This window comes from Heptranchias perlo, chromosome 1 (genome assembly GCF_035084215.1).
Source record: "Heptranchias perlo isolate sHepPer1 chromosome 1, sHepPer1.hap1, whole genome shotgun sequence".
Lineage (NCBI taxonomy): Eukaryota > Metazoa > Chordata > Chondrichthyes > Hexanchiformes > Hexanchidae > Heptranchias > Heptranchias perlo.
In genome coordinates this window covers 34193532-34212238 of record NC_090325.1, presented here as the reverse complement: position 1 = coordinate 34212238, position 18707 = coordinate 34193532, and the positions used below count along the sequence as shown (strand labels likewise).

The 18707-nt window shown below is 43.1% G+C and overlaps 1 protein-coding gene across 1 annotated transcript in view; it reads right to left on the bottom strand.

Moving 5' to 3' along the window:
* dcc (DCC netrin 1 receptor) overlaps positions 1-14854 on the bottom strand; it is a gene marked incomplete at its 5' end in the record, with an annotated part of 787692 nt that extends 772838 nt beyond the window's left edge. The window contains one exon of the mRNA XM_067983624.1: positions 14533-14854. Coding sequence (XP_067839725.1) covers positions 14533-14854 — 322 coding nt within the window. The remainder of the gene's footprint in view (positions 1-14532) is intronic.
* Between the last annotated feature and the right edge of the window lie 3853 nt (positions 14855-18707).

The following is an 18707-nucleotide window of genomic DNA, read 5'->3' as shown; positions in this document are numbered from 1 at the left end:
TCCACATGCTCGCACCTTAATCACGAGTCTACTATGTGGTACCTTATTGAAGGCTTTTTGAAAATGCAAGTATATTACATCCACTACGTTACCCTTGTCTACCCTTCTGTTACTTCTTCATAGAATTCAGTAAGGTTGGTCAAGCATGACCTTCCCTTTTGAAATCCATTTTGACTATTCTTTATTATATTTTCAGTTTCTAGATGTTTTTCTATTACATCTTTCCTACCGACGTTAAGCTAACTGGTCTATAGTTCGCTGGGCTGTTCTATCCCACTTTAACATTAGCTGTCCGCCAGGCCTTTTCTATTGAATTTTTTATAATAAAATAGTGCCTCTGCTATCTCTTCCCTAGCTTCTTTCAGTATGCACAGATGCAATCCATCCGGACCAGGGGTTTTAAACTCTCTAAGTTTGATTAGTTTATCAATAATCTCCCCCTTTCTATCTTAAATGTCTTGAGATCTTTTTTGATCTCATCTTCTAATGCCATGTCCAAAGGGTAAATGTGGGAAAAAAGGATGGAGTCGGTGGGAAAATAATTATAGATTTAGGTTAATGTTTCAGGTGTTGACTCTTTGTCAAAACTGACAGAACAGTTCTGGGGCAGGGTCTACCCTCAAAATATCTTTTTTTTTCCTTTCACTTCCTGTGTGTTTTCAGCATTTTTTGTTTTTACTTCAGATTTCCAGCATTTGCAGTATTTCTTTTCATCTCTGCCAGTTCAGCTCTTGTTTTAACCCTTTTTTGAAGAATACAACTAACGTGTGATTCTACACCTCTGCAGGGCACAACACCTCTTAGTCTGGCAAACCAAATCATTTTTCGAGTTGCACACATAAGCACGCAATTTAATAATGGCAAATGATATAACTAAGAATTTGATTAAAATTAATAAGTTGGATGTCATTTAATTGGGGATCTCAGCTTTTCTACTCACTGTAAAACAGTCCAACATGTCTGACACTTTTTAATTAATGTTACATACTGTACATCTGCTGATAATTCTATTAACACATCAGTTAACTTCAACTTCTGCCAGTAAGTATTAAAATTGCATAAATCAAGTTTTGTTTCATTTTTCCCCCTCGGTGCAGTGTTAAATTCTTTCAGTGACTCTGTCCCTCTGTCTCTCAGACATTTTTCACACTGGTATTTTTTCCAGACTTCAGCAGACATTAATCAGACAAGAGCTTAGCCGTCTCACTGAGTAGACCTGGCTTTTATTAGTGCTGCAGACACAAGATGTGGCAAAGTAAGTGTAAAAAAAATTGTTTGTACGTTTTTAAAATTTATGGGGGTTTTCCCTCAGGATCTTTTAATGGTCATTTTGCTTTGTGCTCATCAAAATGTTGGAATAAGTGGTACCCATTTTATGATTTAGTGCTTCCATCACAGAGCTTTGTTCATTAAAATTGGTGGATGGGAAATCGTGCAGACTGCGAATTGGGTGCACTGACCTTCTTGCCTGATATACATTGCTGTTGCATGAAGCTCTGTGCTGACTCATAAAGCTGACACATTAAGAACATAATTTAGGAACAGGAAAAGGCCATTAGGCCCAACAATTCCATCCTCTGTTAGGAGATTTAAACCGACCTACCCATCTTCTTACCATATCACTCAATCTCTCTAGAAACACTTGCTTGCCTCTTCTATGGCCAATCCTGCTGGATTATTTCACAAATCTATTAGCTTCGATATTGCAGTCCCAGTGTAAGTGCCACTGGGTCTGCATAGTGGGGGTTGCTGTGTGCATCGTCACGGTAAGAAATTGGGATTGCCAAATAATGCAAGCCCAGCTCATGCATGTGATTTAAACACGCTCGTTGCACCACTGCTGCCTTGCACAGGGAGCGAGGCCATGTGGGAGAGGGCAGGAAATCACAAACACTTGTAACCCTTAAAGGCTGCAGCTTCAACTTGAAGAGAAGGCATCTCCTTAATTGACGGCAGTGAAAGAAGGGCGAATAGATGGTGATGAAAAAGCTGCTGAATCCAGAATGTGACTGTGATTTATATAATTTTGGTAGGTTTACAGAGGCTTGTGCTGGTGACCATTGCAATGTCCAAAAACCCACCAATGTTCTTTGCCACAAAATGTGCGGAGAACCGGGCGCACGGGCCGGCGCGCGGAGAACCGGGCGCACCTGATTTCGCTCATCTGTGGCAGGGCTTCACACTGCCAGCTAGAAATAAAATCCTCATTAAATTGGTGATATTATTCAATTGGGGCATCCTGATCTGAATGGCACCCAAATGGTTTACAGTTTGATCATCCTTCTGCAGCAAAATCCTCAGCTCCTGAATTTCCACGGGAAATGTCCCAATCTCCCACCATTAACCTCAATGGGAAACCGGCAGAACCTCCGGAGAAATGGCGTAAACAGTTTAAAATGGCCACTTACACTATTTGGGTGGGGGGCCATCAATCTCCCATCAACGTTACAGAGAAAGATCAGGACAAGCCCACACCCACAACCCCTCCCCTCCGTGTCCTTGTAAAATGAGTTTGTTTTTAAATAAATTCTTCATTTTGAGCTCTGAGAGGTTGCAACAAACAAAAACACAACACAGTGACAAAATGGAAGAACAAAGTGCTCTTTCACATCGCTGTGGTGGAACATTGTAAAATAATCGCTATTAAACGATGTTACTTTGTGAAGTACCTGTGCTTGTCTGCAGCTTACACCCTGTTGCTATGCCTCCGAAAAACACAAAAACAACGTCTGCAATCACTGCTATTGTTCATCACAACGAAATTGAGTAATAGCCTTTTCAACAAAATCCCTGCTCATAGATCCGAGTGCACAGGCATCTTTTGCCAGAAACAGGCAGCTGTAATATTGATGTATAATACCTTGCTGAGGAGCTGAATAAAGTGTTCAGATTGCTGCGAATTGCCATATTGGCTGAAAATGATACAATCTAAGATGAGATTGTGTCGTGGTGACTGACTCTGTCCTGACTCTTTGCCTGCACAGAATTTTAATTTACTGGTGTTTGCACTGGGATGCCAAGAATAAGAAATAAAAATCCATAGAAACCCTTCCCTTCACAGCCGCCAAGGATTTTAGAAAACAAAGTTATTCTGTTGAAAACATTAATGAGAAAATACAGGAATCATCTGCAGATACTGTCAGTACCTAAAGAGAAAGGCTGGTGTTTTGAGGTGAAACCCTCTATCAGACTAGTCGCACCTGAAATGTTTACCTCTCTTTCTCTTTCAGATGTGAACAGACTAGCTGCGCATCTCTATTTTTTTCTGGTTTTGTTTCCGATATCCAGCATGTAATGTTTTTTACCTAAATCTGAAAAAACTTCTTCACACAAGAAGTCTAGTTATGAAAGTGTTACTCCATGGAAAGGTTAAGCAACTCTGCATTAGTGCTTGTTTGGTTCCTTAATGCAGAAAGAAAGTGGAGTGAGGGGGGTTCAAACCCTCGACGTAAAGTATTCCTCTCCATCTGGGTGATGTTAATATAATCTCCTGTCCTATAGGTGATATTCATTGTTTCAATCTGGTGTTTCTTCCCTGTGGAAGCTGCTATTTCTACAGGGAGCCACTCAGAGCACAACAGTTACAGGAGAGTCATCGTGGAGCTCCATTGTGTATACTGAGGATTAGCATTCTTCCCTGTCCTCACCCCAATCAGCATAGATCAAGGAAAATCCAAGTGCAAAGCAGTACTTGGGAATTTCCTTACAAAGATTGATCACATTACTGCCTCACACTTTTTTTTGCCAGTCAGTGTTGAAATCTGTTGGAGCTTCGTATAACAACCGTTTATTGACTGAGATGCAGCTTAGTGGAGAGGCTGGACCGTGACTGTATGGATCAAATACAATGAGGTCCTTCAATAATATGCCCCAGGTACTTAAAGTACAGCACTGTTGGTTTCCATAAAACTTCCTTTTGGATATCTTGTGTGGGTAGATTCGGGGGCAGGAATTTTTTTTTAGTCTTACACATGACTCAGTGGAAGAGATAGCTCACACCAGATTGAATTCTCTGAGTGAGTATACATGAGTGTGAACCGACCCTGTACCGCAATAAGATGCATATTTCCCCCCTACTTCCAGTGAGTCGGTGAGAGCACATGCATTTGATGTGTTAGTAGCTCAGTTAAATGCAAACACAAATAGGAATGGCCACGCAATTTCCAAAATTACGCTCGTTGGCAGTCTGCTCGTTAACATAGTTGCTCTGATACTGGGGCAGGAAGAAGGACTGTATGGGAGAGTCACAAAAGTGCCAGATGTAATTATCAAAAATCACAGGTGCACTCCCCAATGGTAGCGAGGAAAAGTACTGCTTGATGTTATACTGAAACATTGAGTAGACCACAGTTAGAATATTGTAAAATTTTCTGATTCTATTCAGAGCAGAAGGTTGTTCCTACATTCAATCACCACTCTGTGCTGAATTAACTGATCCCAACTGAGATCAACAATTAGCATCAGTGTCCTTGAGCTAGGGAGGCAATGTTAGCTGGGGTTCCTGCTCCATATTGCTATCTTTATTGGAATGTGTGTGTGTGCATGTGTGTGTTTGTGCGAGTGTGTACATGTGCGCGCATGAAGGTGTAGAGCGGAATAGCTCACTGACACTCACTGTTTAGGCTCATGTGAAGAACAGACAATTTGGTACGGTACCAGAGAGCTACGTTTACCCTGGAAATGTAACTTAGCACAAGAAAAGGAAGAGCAATTTTGCAGGAAGGTGAAACTATTCTGAGCTCACTGATCTTCAGAATGCAAGTTGCATTTCAAGATGTAGAAATCACGCTGCCTGAAGGGAGCATTATCCATTCTCTTCTGTACCACAGATGACTGACAATGGGAATAACCCGAGAGGATAGGATGAAGACACTGGGGGCTTCAGTAGGGGTAGCACTCATCATTACCAGGAGCTGGTCATTAACATGATGACAAGGAACTTCTATATCCTGGTTCTCTCTGAATACAGATCTTCCATCTCCTAATGTCCCCTGCAGCTGAGAAAACTTCTATCGAAAAATCAAGTTAATAAAATCAGGGAAACCCTTTGAGGTTTTTTGCGTGAAATTATTAAGCACTGTTAGTTTGAAGGAGCATCTGATTGAAAAACATCTTACCTTTTGATCCATACATAGGACTGAGAAACATCACAATTGTCACCGTACCACAATATGACAGCATTGTTAGGAGATGATGTATTAATTGAAAAGTTTCAATATTTATAGAGTCCCTGGGTGCTTCTGATTATTATGTTTCAATCTATTGCTGCAGAATATGAAAGTTCAATCTGTCAACGTGTTATATGTTGGGAATTCCAAACAGCAGTATATATGAACCAAGACTTGTAAAATAATACTGTAAGTCACTGAAAGTTAAACAGGCTATAGACAGGCTTATGAGGATAGACACAGTGATTTTGCAAGTTTACGGTAAAATGTTGACTTGAAGAAGGCATTGCGGGGATACTTCTGTACATAGAAATCTTCTTCCAGATAGAGCTCTGGTGGTTGCTATAGCTGAGTGCACTGGACACAGTAAAGGCTATGGGCCCCGAAAATATCCCAGCTGTAGTGCTGATGACCTGCGCTGCAGAAATATCCACACCCTTAGCTAAGCTCTTCCAGTACACCTACACCACTAGCATTTGTGTTTATGGTTGTTGGAAGCCAATCATTACAGCCCCAGGACACTGCTGCAGGACTTGCTTGGATCTGTGTCCTAGGCCCAACTATCTTCAGCTGCTTCATCAATGACCTTCCCTGCACCATAAGGTCAGAAGTGGGGCTGTTCACTAATGATTGCACAGTATTTAGCTCTATTTGCAATTGCTCAGATAATACAGCAAGACCTGTACAACATCCAGGCTTGGGCTGATATGTGGCAAGTAACATTCGCACCACACAAGTCTCAGGCAATGACCACCTCCAACAAGAGAGAGCGCATCCACCTCCCCTTGACATTCAATGACATTACCATCACCAAATCCCCCACCATCAACATCCTGGAGGTCATCATTGACCAGAAACTGAACTGGACCAGCCACATAAAAGCTGTGGCTCTACAGCAGGTCAGAGGCTGGGTATTCTGTGGTGAGTGTCTCCCCTCCTGACTCTCCAAAGCCTCTCCACCAGCCTTGAGGCACAAGTCAGGAGTGTGATGGAATACTCTCCACTTTCCTGAATGGATGTAGCCCGAAAAACACTCAAGAAGCTCGACACCATCCAGGATAAAGCAATCCACTAGATCAGCAGCCCGTCCACCACCTCAAACATCCTCTCCCTCCACCATCCATGTACCATGGCTGCAATGTCTCCTATCTACACGATGCACTGCAGCAACTTGCCAAGGCTTCTGCAGCAGCACCTTCCAAACCCGCGACCTTCACCACCTAGAAGGACAAGGGCAGCAGGTGTATGAGAACACCTTCACCTCCAAGATCCGCTCCAACTCACACACCATCCCGACTTGGGCATATCTGGTTGTTTCTTCATTGTCGATGGATCTAAATTCTGGAACTCCCTACCTAACGTTCCTGGTTACAGGGTTTTCAGACGAGATACAGAAGGAGATAAAAAAGGAGGGGTGGCAATATTGGTTAAAGAAACAATTACAGTCGTGAGGAGGGATGTTATGTTAGAAGAATCATCAAACGAGGTCATATGGGTTGAGCTAAAGAACAAAAAAGGGGCAATCACTCTGCTGGGAGTGTACTATAGACCCCCAAACTGTCAGAGGGAGATTGAAGAGCAAATATGTAGGCAAATTTCTGAGAAGTGCAAAAACAATAGTGCAGTAATAGTAGGGGATTTCAACTACCCTAATATTAACTGGGATAGAATCAGTGTAAAAGGTATTGAGGGCGGAGAATTCTTAAAATGCATTCAGGACAATTTTTTTAGCCAATACGTAGCAAGCCCAACAAGAAAGGGGACAGTTCTGGATTAAGTTTTAGGGAATGAAGCTGGGCAAGTGGAAGGAATATCAGTGGGAGAGCATTTTGGTGATAGTGATCATAATTCAGTTAGATTTAGCATAGTCATGGAAAAGGACAAAGATAGAACAAGAGTAAAAGTTCTCAATTGGGAAAAGGCAAATTTTACTGAGCTGAGAAATGATTTAGCAAAAGTGGACTGGAAATAGCTACTTGAAATTAAATCAATGTCAAAGCAGTGGGAGGCATTCAAGGAGGAAGAGGGTGAGGGTTCAGAGCAAATATGTTGCCACAAACTAATAGGGTGGGACTGAAAATCTAGAGCCCACTAGATGTCAAGGACCATACAGGGTAAGATGCGGCAAAAAAGGGAAACTTAGATCAGATACCGAGAGCTCAATACTGCAGAAAGCCTAGAGGAGTATAGAAAGTGCAGGGGTGAAATTAAAAAGGAAATTAGGAAAGCAAAGAGAGGGCATGAAAGAATATTGGCAAGTAAAATCAAGGAAAACCTAAAGATGTTTTATGAATGCATAAAGAGCAAAAGGATAACTAAGGAAAGAGTAGGGCCTATTAGAGACCAAACAGGTAACCTGTGTGTGGAGGTGGAAGAGGTGGGTATGGTTCTTAAAGAATATGTTGCGTCTTTCTTCACAAAAGAGGGGGATGATGCAGACATTGTAGTTAAGGAGGAGGAGTGTGAAATATTGGATGAGATAAATAAAGTGAGGGAGGAACTATTAAGGGGATTAGCATCTTTGAAAGTAGATAAATCACCAGGCCCGGATGGAATGTATCCCAAGCTGTTAAAAGAGGCAAGAGAGGAAATAGCGGAGGCTCTGACCATCATTTTCCAATCCTCCCTGGCTACAGGCGTGGTGCCGGAGGATTGAAGGACTGCTAACGTTGTACCATTGTTTAAAAAGGAATAAAGAAACAGCCCAAGTAATTACAGACCAGTCAGCCTAACCTTGATGGTGTGCAAATTATTGGAAACAATTCTGAGGGACAGTATTGATCATCATTTACAAAAGGCATGGATTAACCAAGGACAGTCAGCATGGATTTGTTAAGGGAAGGTTGTGTCTGACTAACTTGATTGCATTTTTTGAGGAGGTAACAAGGAGGGTGAATGAGGGTAGCGCGTTTGATGTATTGTACATAGATTTTAGCAAGGCTTTTGACAAGGTCCCACATGGCAGATTGGTCAGAAAAATTAAAGCCCATGGGATCCCAGGGAAAGTGGCAAGTTGGATCCAAAATTGGCTCTGTGGCAGGAAGCAAAGAGTAATGGTCGATGGGTGTTTTTGTGACTGGAAGGCTGTTTCCAGTGGGGTTCCGCAGGGCTCAGTACTAGGTCCCTTGCTTTTTGTGGTATATATTAATGATTTAGACTTAAATGTAGAGAGCATGATTAAGAAGTTTGCAGATGATACAAAAATTGGCCGTGTGGTTGATAGTGAGGAAGAAAGCTGTATCCTGCAGGAAGATATCAATGGACTGGACAGGTGGGCAGAAAAGTGGCAAATGGAATTCAATCCAGAGAAGTAATGCATTTGGGGAGGGCAAACAAGGCAAGGGAATACACAATAAATGGAAGGATACTAAGAGGTGTAGAGGAACAGGGGGACCCTGGAGTGCATGTCCACAGATCCCTGAAGGTAGATAAGATGGTTAAGAAGGCATATGGGATACTTTCCATTATTAGTTGAGGCATAGAATATAAGAGCAGGGAGGTTACGCTAGAATGGTATAAAACACTGGTTAGGCCATAGTTTGAGTACTGCACACAGTTCTGGTCACCACATTACAAGAAAGATGTGATTGCACTAGAGAGGGTACAGAGAAGATTTACCAGGACTGGAGAATTTTAGCTATGAGGAAAGATTGAATAGGCTGGAGTTGTTTTCTTTGGATCAGAGAAGGCTGAGGGGAGATTTAATTGAGGTGTATAAAATTATGAGGGGCCTCGATAGAGTAGATAGGAAGGACCTATTTCCCTTAGCAGTGAGGTCAATAACCAGGGGACATAGATTTAAAGTAATTGGTGGAAGGATTAGAGGGGTGCTGAGGAGAAATATTTTCACCCAGAGGATGGTGGGGGTCTGAAAGGGTGGTAGAGGCAGAAACCCTCATTGCATTTAAAAAGTACCTGGATATTCACTTGCAGTGCCGTAACCTACAAGGCTACAGGCCAAGTGCTGGAAAGTGGGATTAAGCTGGATAGCACAGACACGATGGGCTGAATGACCTCCTTCTGTGCTGTAAATTTCTACGATTCCATGATTGATTCCAATAGCATTGTGGGAGCACCTTCACCACACGGACTGCAGCAATTCAAGAAGACGGCTCCTCAGCATGTTCTCAAGGGCAACTAGGGATAGGCAATAAATGCGGCCTTGCCAGTGACACCCATATCCCAAGACTGAATTTAAATAAACTAATTTCCTCCTACCAGTTCAAGTCTGATCTATCAAAGAAGCACTGGCCTAGATTTCCCTCTGGGTATTTGCCCATTTTCTGGCATTCCCAATGTTTAACTAACCTGATTGAGTTTTTTGATGAGGTAACAGAGATGGTCGATGAGGGCAATGCGGTTGATGTGGAGTATATGGACTTCCAAAAGGCCTTTGATAAAGACATAATAGGCTTGTCAGCAAAGTTGAAGCCAATGGAATAAAAGGGGCAGTGGCAGCATAGATACGAAATTGACTAAGTGACAGGAAACAGAGAGTAGTGGTGAACAGTTGTTTTTCAGACAGGAGGGAGGTGTACAGGGGTGTTCCCCAGGGGTCAGTGCTGGGACCACTGCTTTTCTTCATATGTATTAATGACTTGGACTTGGGTGTACAGGGCACAATTTCAAAATTTGCAGATGACACAAAACTTGGAAGGGGAGTGAACAGTGAGGAGGATAGTGATAGACTTCAAGAGTGGAAGACAGGCTGGTGGAATGGGTGGACATGTGGCAGGTGAAATTTAACGCAGAGAAGTGCGAAGTGATACATTTTTGTAGTAAAAACGAGGAGAGGCAATATAAACTAAAGGGTACAATTCTAAAGGGGTTGCAGGAACAGAGAGACCTGGGGATATATGTGCACAGGTCGTTGAAGGTGGCAGGGCAGCTTGAGAAAGCAGTTAAAAAAGCATACCGGATCCTGGGCTTTATGAGTCGAGGCATAGAGTACAAAAGCAAGGAGGATATGATGAACCTTTATAAAACACTGGTTCTGCCACAACTGGAGTATTGTGTCCAATTCTGGGCACTGCACTGTAGGAAGGATGTGAAGGCCTTGGAGAGGGTGCAGAAAAGATTTACTAGAATATTTCCAGGGATGAGGGACTTCAGTTGTGTGGATAGGCTGGAGAAGCTGGAGATTGTTTTCCTTCGAGCACAGAAGGTGGAGAGGAGACTTGATAGAGGTGTTCAAAATCATGAGGGGTATTGACAGAGTAGAAAGAGAGAAACTTTTCCCATTGGCGGAAGGGTCGAGAACCAGAGGACATAGATTTAAGGTGATTGGCAAAAGAACCAAAGGTGACATGAGGGAAAGCTTTTTACGCAGTGAGTGGTTGTGATCTGGAATGCATTGACTGAAAGGGTGGTGGAGGCAGATTCAATCGTGACTTTCAAAAAGGATTTGGATACGTACTTGAAAGAAAAAAATTTGCAGGGCTACGGGGATAGGGCGGGGGAGTGGGACTAGCTGGATTGCTCTTGCATCGGACTCGACGGGCCGAATGGCCTCCTTCTGCGCTGTAACCATTCTATGATTCCCAGGGCAGAAAATGGGGAAAACTGCGGAATCCAGGCCCCCAAAAACTGCTGGGACAATTTTCCTCCACACTACTGGGACATACCACAACACCCACCTTGTGCCCCACCGTGTGCAAATGGTGATGGCTGACCGTGGCTTGCTATCCCACCCTGTTTTTCTCTCCTACCATCTCTTGATGAGAACACCCATTTCAGATGTGTTGAGGCCTATTTCTGGCAGGCCACAGGAGGAAGAGTCCAGAATGGAGCTAGAGCTAGATCCAGAAGACAGCTGCAGTGGTGCCTCAGACAAGTCCTTTTGCTCTGTGTATCAGGAGCTGCAATTAAGATTTTTTTTCCCCAGAGGATTATTGCTGACCTCTGGAAAGAATGGATTTCCCTTAGGAACCATGCGTTCCACTGCTGTAAGAAGTAAGACGAGGAGGGTCAGAACAACCTCCGCAGAGTTGCCAGGCCCCACAGGCAGCCTCTGGCCCCTAACTGCTTGTACATGTGCCTTCCCGTCTAAAAACCCACAGTGAGCGACTTCAGTCCAGAAAATAACATTTTGGGACACAATACATGAGTAATTTGAGACATGACATGTGGTTAGTGCAGCATACTTGGAAGGAACAGGTGATGGGATTCTCCCTGCCAAGGGGGAGCCTGCTGCTGCAGAAGATCAAAGAGAAAGTGAAGGACCTTAAAGGGGCAGAGGAGTCCCAAAGAAGGTAGAAGCAGTTTTGTAAAACATAGAAACATAGAAAATAGGAGCAGTAGTAGGCCATTCGGCCCTTCAAGCCTGCTCCGCCATTCAGAATGATCATGCCTGATCCTCTATCTCAATACCATATTCCCGCTCTCTCTCCATACCCCTTGATGCCTTTTGTGTCTAGAAATATATCTAGCTCCTTAGAGTCATAGTCATAGAGTCATAGAGTTATACAGCACGGATAGAGGCCCTTCGGCCTATCGTGTCCGCGCCGGCCATCAAGCCCAGTCTAATCTAATCCCATATTCCAGCATTTGGTCCGTAGCCTTGTATGCTATGGCATTTCAAGTGCTCATCCAAATGCTTCTTGAATGTTGTGAGGGTTCCTGCCTCCACAACCCTCTCAGGCAGTGAGTTCCAGACTCCAACCACCCTCTGGGTGAAAAAGTTCTTTCTCAAATCCCCTCTAAACCCCCCGCCTTTTACCTTGAATCTATGCCCCCTTGTTATAGAACCCTCAACGAAGGGAAAAAGCTCCTTAGTATCCATCCTATCTATGCCCCTCATAATTTTGTACACCTCAATCATGTCCCCCCTCAGCCTCCTCTGCTCCAAGGAAAACAAACCCAATCTTCCCAGTCTCTCTTCATAGCTGAAGCGCTCCAGCCCTGGTAACATCCTGGTGAATCTCCTCTGCACCCTCTCCAAAGCGATCACATCCTTCCTGTAGTGCGGCGACCAGAACTGCACACAGTACTCCAGCTGTGGCCTAACCAGTGTTTTATACAGCTCCATCATAACCTCCTTGCTCTTATATTCTATGCCTCGGCTAATAAAGGCAAGTATCCCATATGCCTTCTTTACCACCTTATCTACCTGTTCCGCCGCCTTCAGGGATCTGTGAACTTGCACACCAAGATCCCTCTGACCCTCTGTCTTGCCTAGGGTCTTCCCATTCATTGTGTATTCCCTTGCCTTGTTAGTCCCTCCAAAGTGCATCACCTCGCACTTTTCCGGGTTAAATTCCATTTGCCACTGTTCCGCCCATCTGACCAACCCATCTATATCGTCCTGCAGACTGAGGCTATCCTCCTCGCTATTTACCACCCTACCAATTTTTGTATCATCAGCGAACTTACTGATCATACCTTTTACATTCATATCCAAGTCGTTAATGTAGACCACAAACAGCAAGGGCCCCAGCACAGATCCCTGTGGTACCCCACTGGCCACAGGCTTCCAGTCACAAAAACAACCTTCGACCATCACCCTCTGCCTTCTGCCACTAAGCCAGTTTTGTATCCAAAGTGCCAAGGCACCCTGGACTCCATGGGCTCGTACCTTCTTGACCAGTCTCCTGTGCGGGACTTTATCGAAGGCCTTACTCTTAAGTATATTCAGTGACTTGGCCTCCACAGCCTTCTGTGGTAGAGAATTCCACAGGTTTACCACCCTCTGAGTGAAGAAATGTCTCCTCATCTCAGTCCTAAATGTCCTACCCCATATCCTGAGACTGTGACCCCTCGTTCTGGACCACCCCCCAGCCAGGGAAAACATCCTCCCTGCATCCAGCCTGTCTAGCCCTGTCAGAATTTTATACATTTCAATGAGAACCCCTCTCATTCTTCTAAACTCGAGTGAATACAGGCCAAGTCGACCCAATCTCTCCTCATATGACAGTCCTGCCATCCTCAGCCAAGACCTAGGCCCACAGAGTAAGGTGCACAGGAGCCAAATTAGAGGGACTTGAGGTCCCTACCAAGCCTGCTTTCTCCATTAGTGGGCATCAAGGCCTCACTACCATTACCCCCAGCCTCTCACCACCTTCCATCAGGAGTAACAGTGAGTGGACGGGATGGAAATGGTATAGAAAGCCAGGCACTGCTCCTTCCCTCGACATTTATATTCATTGGGTGGGAAAGGGGCCACCAATGGCGGTCTTGGGGTCGGGGGCGGGGTGGGGGAAGGACAATCAAGCCAGCCTGGAGAGGCTGCTGTAGGCCGCACCATCCCATTTTTCTATCAATCCCACCTCTATCCTGCCCAATTTGGAATGTTGATGGCAGAGTGGAAACCCAGCCCTATATCTCACTTCCCACTCTCTGTCCTAGTTACTATACATATAAGTTATGGCAGGAGATCAAGAGAACCCCTGTGGAAATGTAGCATGGCTGACCTTAATTAGTGCAGACTGCTCTCATCAACCCTGCACCATTTAACCTAATTTTATTAGTTATTTATTTGGCTGCATTACCTATTGCTGTTTAGACTGACAATAGTAACTGTTCTATGCTTTATCTGCTTGAACACAAAATATACCATGTTGTCCAAAAATATAGTCATATTGGGAAACATGTCATGATTACATCATTTTGGGATTTTTGTGCATTATCATTTTAATTTTCCTTTTTATTATATTGCTATAAAATGAGACCTATACTATAGGGCCGTATAATACAGGTAACCTATTGATCAATGCCGGGCATAAAAGAGACAAACATAGAATGGTTGAAAAATTTGCTGATCCTGGCATCAGAATAGCAATTAAAACTATCCAACCAACAGCACGTTTGGTATTTTCACTCCCTGGTGCAGTACTGAGCCACACAGGCCAGGAAGATCCATGGTTTGACCTCTGGTCTGTGATGGGGTCGCCAATCACAGCCAGTGCAGCACAATGAGAGTGCTGGAATGCGAGCATCGGATGAGGACGGGGTCAGGCTCGGCTTCGATGCCCCTTACAGTTAAATAACTTGTTGACACTCGATTCGCACAGCTCACAAATTAAGAAAGGCCCCAGTTTAACAAAGTACCTGAGGACATGTCAACACCCATGGAACTGTACTCCAGAATGAGTCAGCACCTCCCCAGGAGAGAAAATCTGGGCAGGAGGAGGGAGCGGGGAACTGTGGCATTCACTAATTCAGAAACCTGTCAACAGTCAGAGAATAACTTGGATTTGATTTTTTTTTATCTTATGCAAATCATGCTGGCAAAAAAATTGTGCTACACAGATTTTGGTATCAATAAAAATGACAATATTGGCAGAAAATAAGGTAGGAAAGGAGAAAAACAAGGAAATTAGACTCGATGGGAAAGATCTGTCTAAGTGGTAGGTTTTCCCTTGCTTACCTGCCACAGTTAGCCGAGCTGTCCTGCTCACTATCGCCCCAGCCCCTTCCACTGAGGCCTCGCACTGGTACAGCCCTTCATCGGGTCGATGGTGTCTTGAATGGACCACGTTCTGTATCAGTAAAGATCCATCAGGCATCAGCTGCCGCCTCTCGTCCATTGCCAGGTTTAAGAAGACTCCGTCTTTTCTCCAGCCAATATTCATCGGGCCTTGGTCTGCCATAGCCGAGCAGTTTAGTAGGAAAGATCCACCTCGCACGGTTACAGTGTCTGAAGGCTCAGAAACAAATCTCAATGATATGAATCTTTTGATCTGCGAACCTGAAACGAAAAGGAACAAAAATGTGGGTTAAAAATGGAACAATGCTCTGGTTCAAACAATTCTGCAATAAAGATATAAATTATTGGGTGGGTCTGTCTTATTTCTGCTGATGCTGACTGATGATGATAGGGGTGCTGTAATCTAGTGTAATGTTGTCCAATACGTTAGCCACTAGCCACATGCAGCTAATTGGGAATCCAGATATGGCCAATTGCATTTTTGATCAGTAAATAAAAAATGAAATATCAACACCATCATCGAGCATGCGATCTCAATACTCATTCACACGGAGTATGCATTTTTCATGTTTTCATGCATTTGTTGGTAAAATAGTAAAACGAAAAGCACAGTGTGTAAATATTTTTTGATCATTGTATCTGCTTTACTTCCTTGGTTACTGCGTATTGGTTATTTGCTAAAACTGTGTGTAACATGGGTGAAAACATCGGACTTCAGCACCATGGAAACACCAGCATTGTATGGAGAGGGGATCTGTCATTATGATCAACTCCTCTAATTGGAATAACTGCTACAGGCCAGCAGATGAAAGCAATCTCAACCAAAAATGACCAGCACCAACCAGGCATGTCACGGCAAAGGGCAAGCAACATCTAACCACGTTTCGATGAAGCAGCGGCGAGTCTGGTGCATCTCATTGTGTGAGTCAACATTCTCGGCAATCACTCTGATTAAGTCAAGGTACTGCTCGCAACTGTTGGACAAAAACCTAGAAACTGCACTAAGATGTACTGTGTCTGATAAATTCATGCCAGAATTCCAAATTTTGGTGAAAGAGAAAGACTGCAAAGTATCGTATTAAGTGGTGGTAGATGTTTGTTAAGTAAATAGATTGTTAAGCAATTCATTATTTTTAAGTAAATTTACCTGTATTATGCGTAAGGTGTTTTCCACAAAAGTTAATGCATGTGGCTAAAAGGGTGTCGCCAAAGTCATGCCTGTGGCGAGTCAGCAATTTCACTCTGGATAACACTATGTAAGGAGTCTTACAATACCAGGTTATAGTCCTGATGTGGAGATGCCGGTGATGGACTGGGGTTGACAATTGTAAACAATTTTACAACACCAAGTTATAGTCCAACAAATTTATTTTAAATTCCACAAGCTTTCGGAGGCTTCCTCCTTCCTCAGGTGAATAGTGTGGAAAAACAGCTTTATTTAAAATCACAAGCTTTCAGAGGCTTCCTCCTTCGTCCTTCTTATAAGGGAATATCAGATCTATAAGTGCTATAAACAAGGCTGAAGGTGCAATAACCTTCTGCTGCCTTGTCCTAAGAATATTCACTACTATATAGCCTATGGCTGGGATTTCTGGCTATTTGACTATTCAATTCCATTGGATTTTTTTGAATCTGCCGCTTGACTGAGCTGAAAGATCTTAGAAATAGGCATCTGATGACCCAATCTGAATACCTTTATCCAGGTATACCTCCCAAGATATATCTGTACCTGCATCTATGACTGTTGTATTATACAGTGGTTGTGCTGAGTCTGTGACTGGTGCAGTATACAATGATCCTTCCAAGTCTCAGTGGATCCAGTATGCTCAGTCCATTTTAGGATCAGATGTTGATAATTTGCATAAATCAGCATGAAATGTCTCTCCTGCTGCTAATGAAAGGGATTCAAACTTGCTGCATTGAGAGGCCAGGAAGGCACTAACATAATCTTGCATTACTGCAATGGAACATCATCTTATTCCCAACATTGTAGTATTTGTGGAGGAGCCAAAATATCTCTCAACAAGTTCCATTAGCAATTCATCGTTTTTTTTGTAAATTCTCTAAGATGGAAAATCCTGAAATGCTGAATTAGCATATATCATATTTATGTGGCTCTTGCATAACATCAAGGGTCTGGCTGACATATTTCAGCCCTTATATCAAAAAATTTCCACTAAATCCTGCAAATCGTTGACATTATGCATTGGCACATTTCATAGAAAACACACACAGGTGGAACTAGGTGAAAAGAAATAAATTGAATTGGGTGCATCAATTGACATCTGGCGATAGACTAACCAAAATGAATGAGGTTTTAAAAAAATACATATGCACTCTTAAATGGAGCAGCAAGCAATCACAAGTTGGTTTGTGATAAAACTTCACACGTCAGGAATTTACTTGAAAGTAATCCTTGACCTTTGACTTTTCATGAGGACATCACCAGCAATCAATTTGTTCTTCCCCTGCATTAGGGCCCCTGGTGTTGCTATGACACTGAGCACACAGATCAACTTGTAAATTTTCTTTTTTTTTCGGGGAATGAATAAAGAATAAATAATAAGCAATGAACAAGGTTGAAGTCAAAAATTAATTTTCGGCCAGCTCTCTTCGTTCTTTTTACAGATATGGGCAAGTAGGAGCTAAGAAAGTAAATGAATAATAAGATTGCCTTCCATGACGGTGATAAATAGAGATCATGAAGTAAGTGCTTATGGACACCTCCTCACAACCAGTTGGAAAGCAGCATGAGCAGGTAAATAGGTTGCTGCCCACCTCCCAGACAGAACATGGAGCATCACATGGCAAGGATGGGGGAATAAAGAAATGGATGATATAACTAAAAATTGAGCAATTTTTAACTAAAAAGGAAATGGTGTATCTTATCGGGAAAAAAATTTAAAATGTTTCTGCCATATTTTGGGGTATGCCAATTCATAACTTGATTTCAGACGGGAAGACCCAGTCAGATCTATGGATCACAACTGACAGATTGAACTCTTCCAACCACAGCTGTCAGAAGTGGCAGCGTTTTAAATACTTCACTAAGGGAATCAAGGGATACGGGGATACGGTGGGAAAGTGGAGTCGAAGTAGAAGATCAGCCATGATCTTATTGAATGGCAGAGCAGGCTCGAGGGACCGTAAGGCCTACTCTTGCTCCTATTTCTTATGTTCTTAACAATGAACACTGCTGTGCTATGCTCAAGCATAACACACCTATATTTGTCCTGTAGCCTGACTACAGCCTCAATCCTCTAAGTTATTCTGTAATAAATCAGCCATTTGACCCGGGAGAGTCTTTTTAAACACCTGGTATTGTATTCTTTTTTTAATGTTGCTGATCAAATTCAAGCCCATTAAAAACTGGCCTACTCCTCCCAAATACCATGTACCTTCTCCCCAAACAGAAAGCCCTTTTAAAAACAATGCTCAGTGAACAAATGTGACGTAGTACTGAGCTATACAGAATAGGAAGATCCCAGATTCAATCCATGATCTATACCAAGTTTGCTGATCATAGCCAGGACTACAGTTAGGGTTGTCAACTCTGGTTGGATGTTTTCCAGGAGGTTTCATCGCGTGGCCTCATGCCTCCAACAGCCCCACCCCTACCCTCCTGTTATTGTCCACCAGACATATCCATCCTCACAGCACACCACCATCCCAAGCTAATTGGAAAGGGAACACTCTTCCTTACCCGATTGGATGATTCTTGACTGTCAGTTAAAAAGCCAATATTTTTATAACTAATAAACAAAGTTATTCTTGATAAAGAAAAAAAACACACCATTTTTTTAATGCCCCTATGACTTTTCTCCCTGGTTTCTTGCAGCAGCACCCTGGAGATCAACCTTTAATCCTTGGAGACTCCAGGACAATCCTGGAAAGTTGGCAATCCTATCTATGATGGGGGCCCCACAATTTCCTAATAATGGCTCCTGCCAATGAAGGCACTGAACTGACTGGCACTGGTCAAGTATAAGTTTATACAACCCAAAACAATCCCCTCACCCCATGCCCCAGGCTGAAGGAGTACAGGCAGTAGTGAACAGTCGGGAAGGGGGATTAAGACAGGGGAAATCAGATAGACGTAAATAGAAATAAAAAGG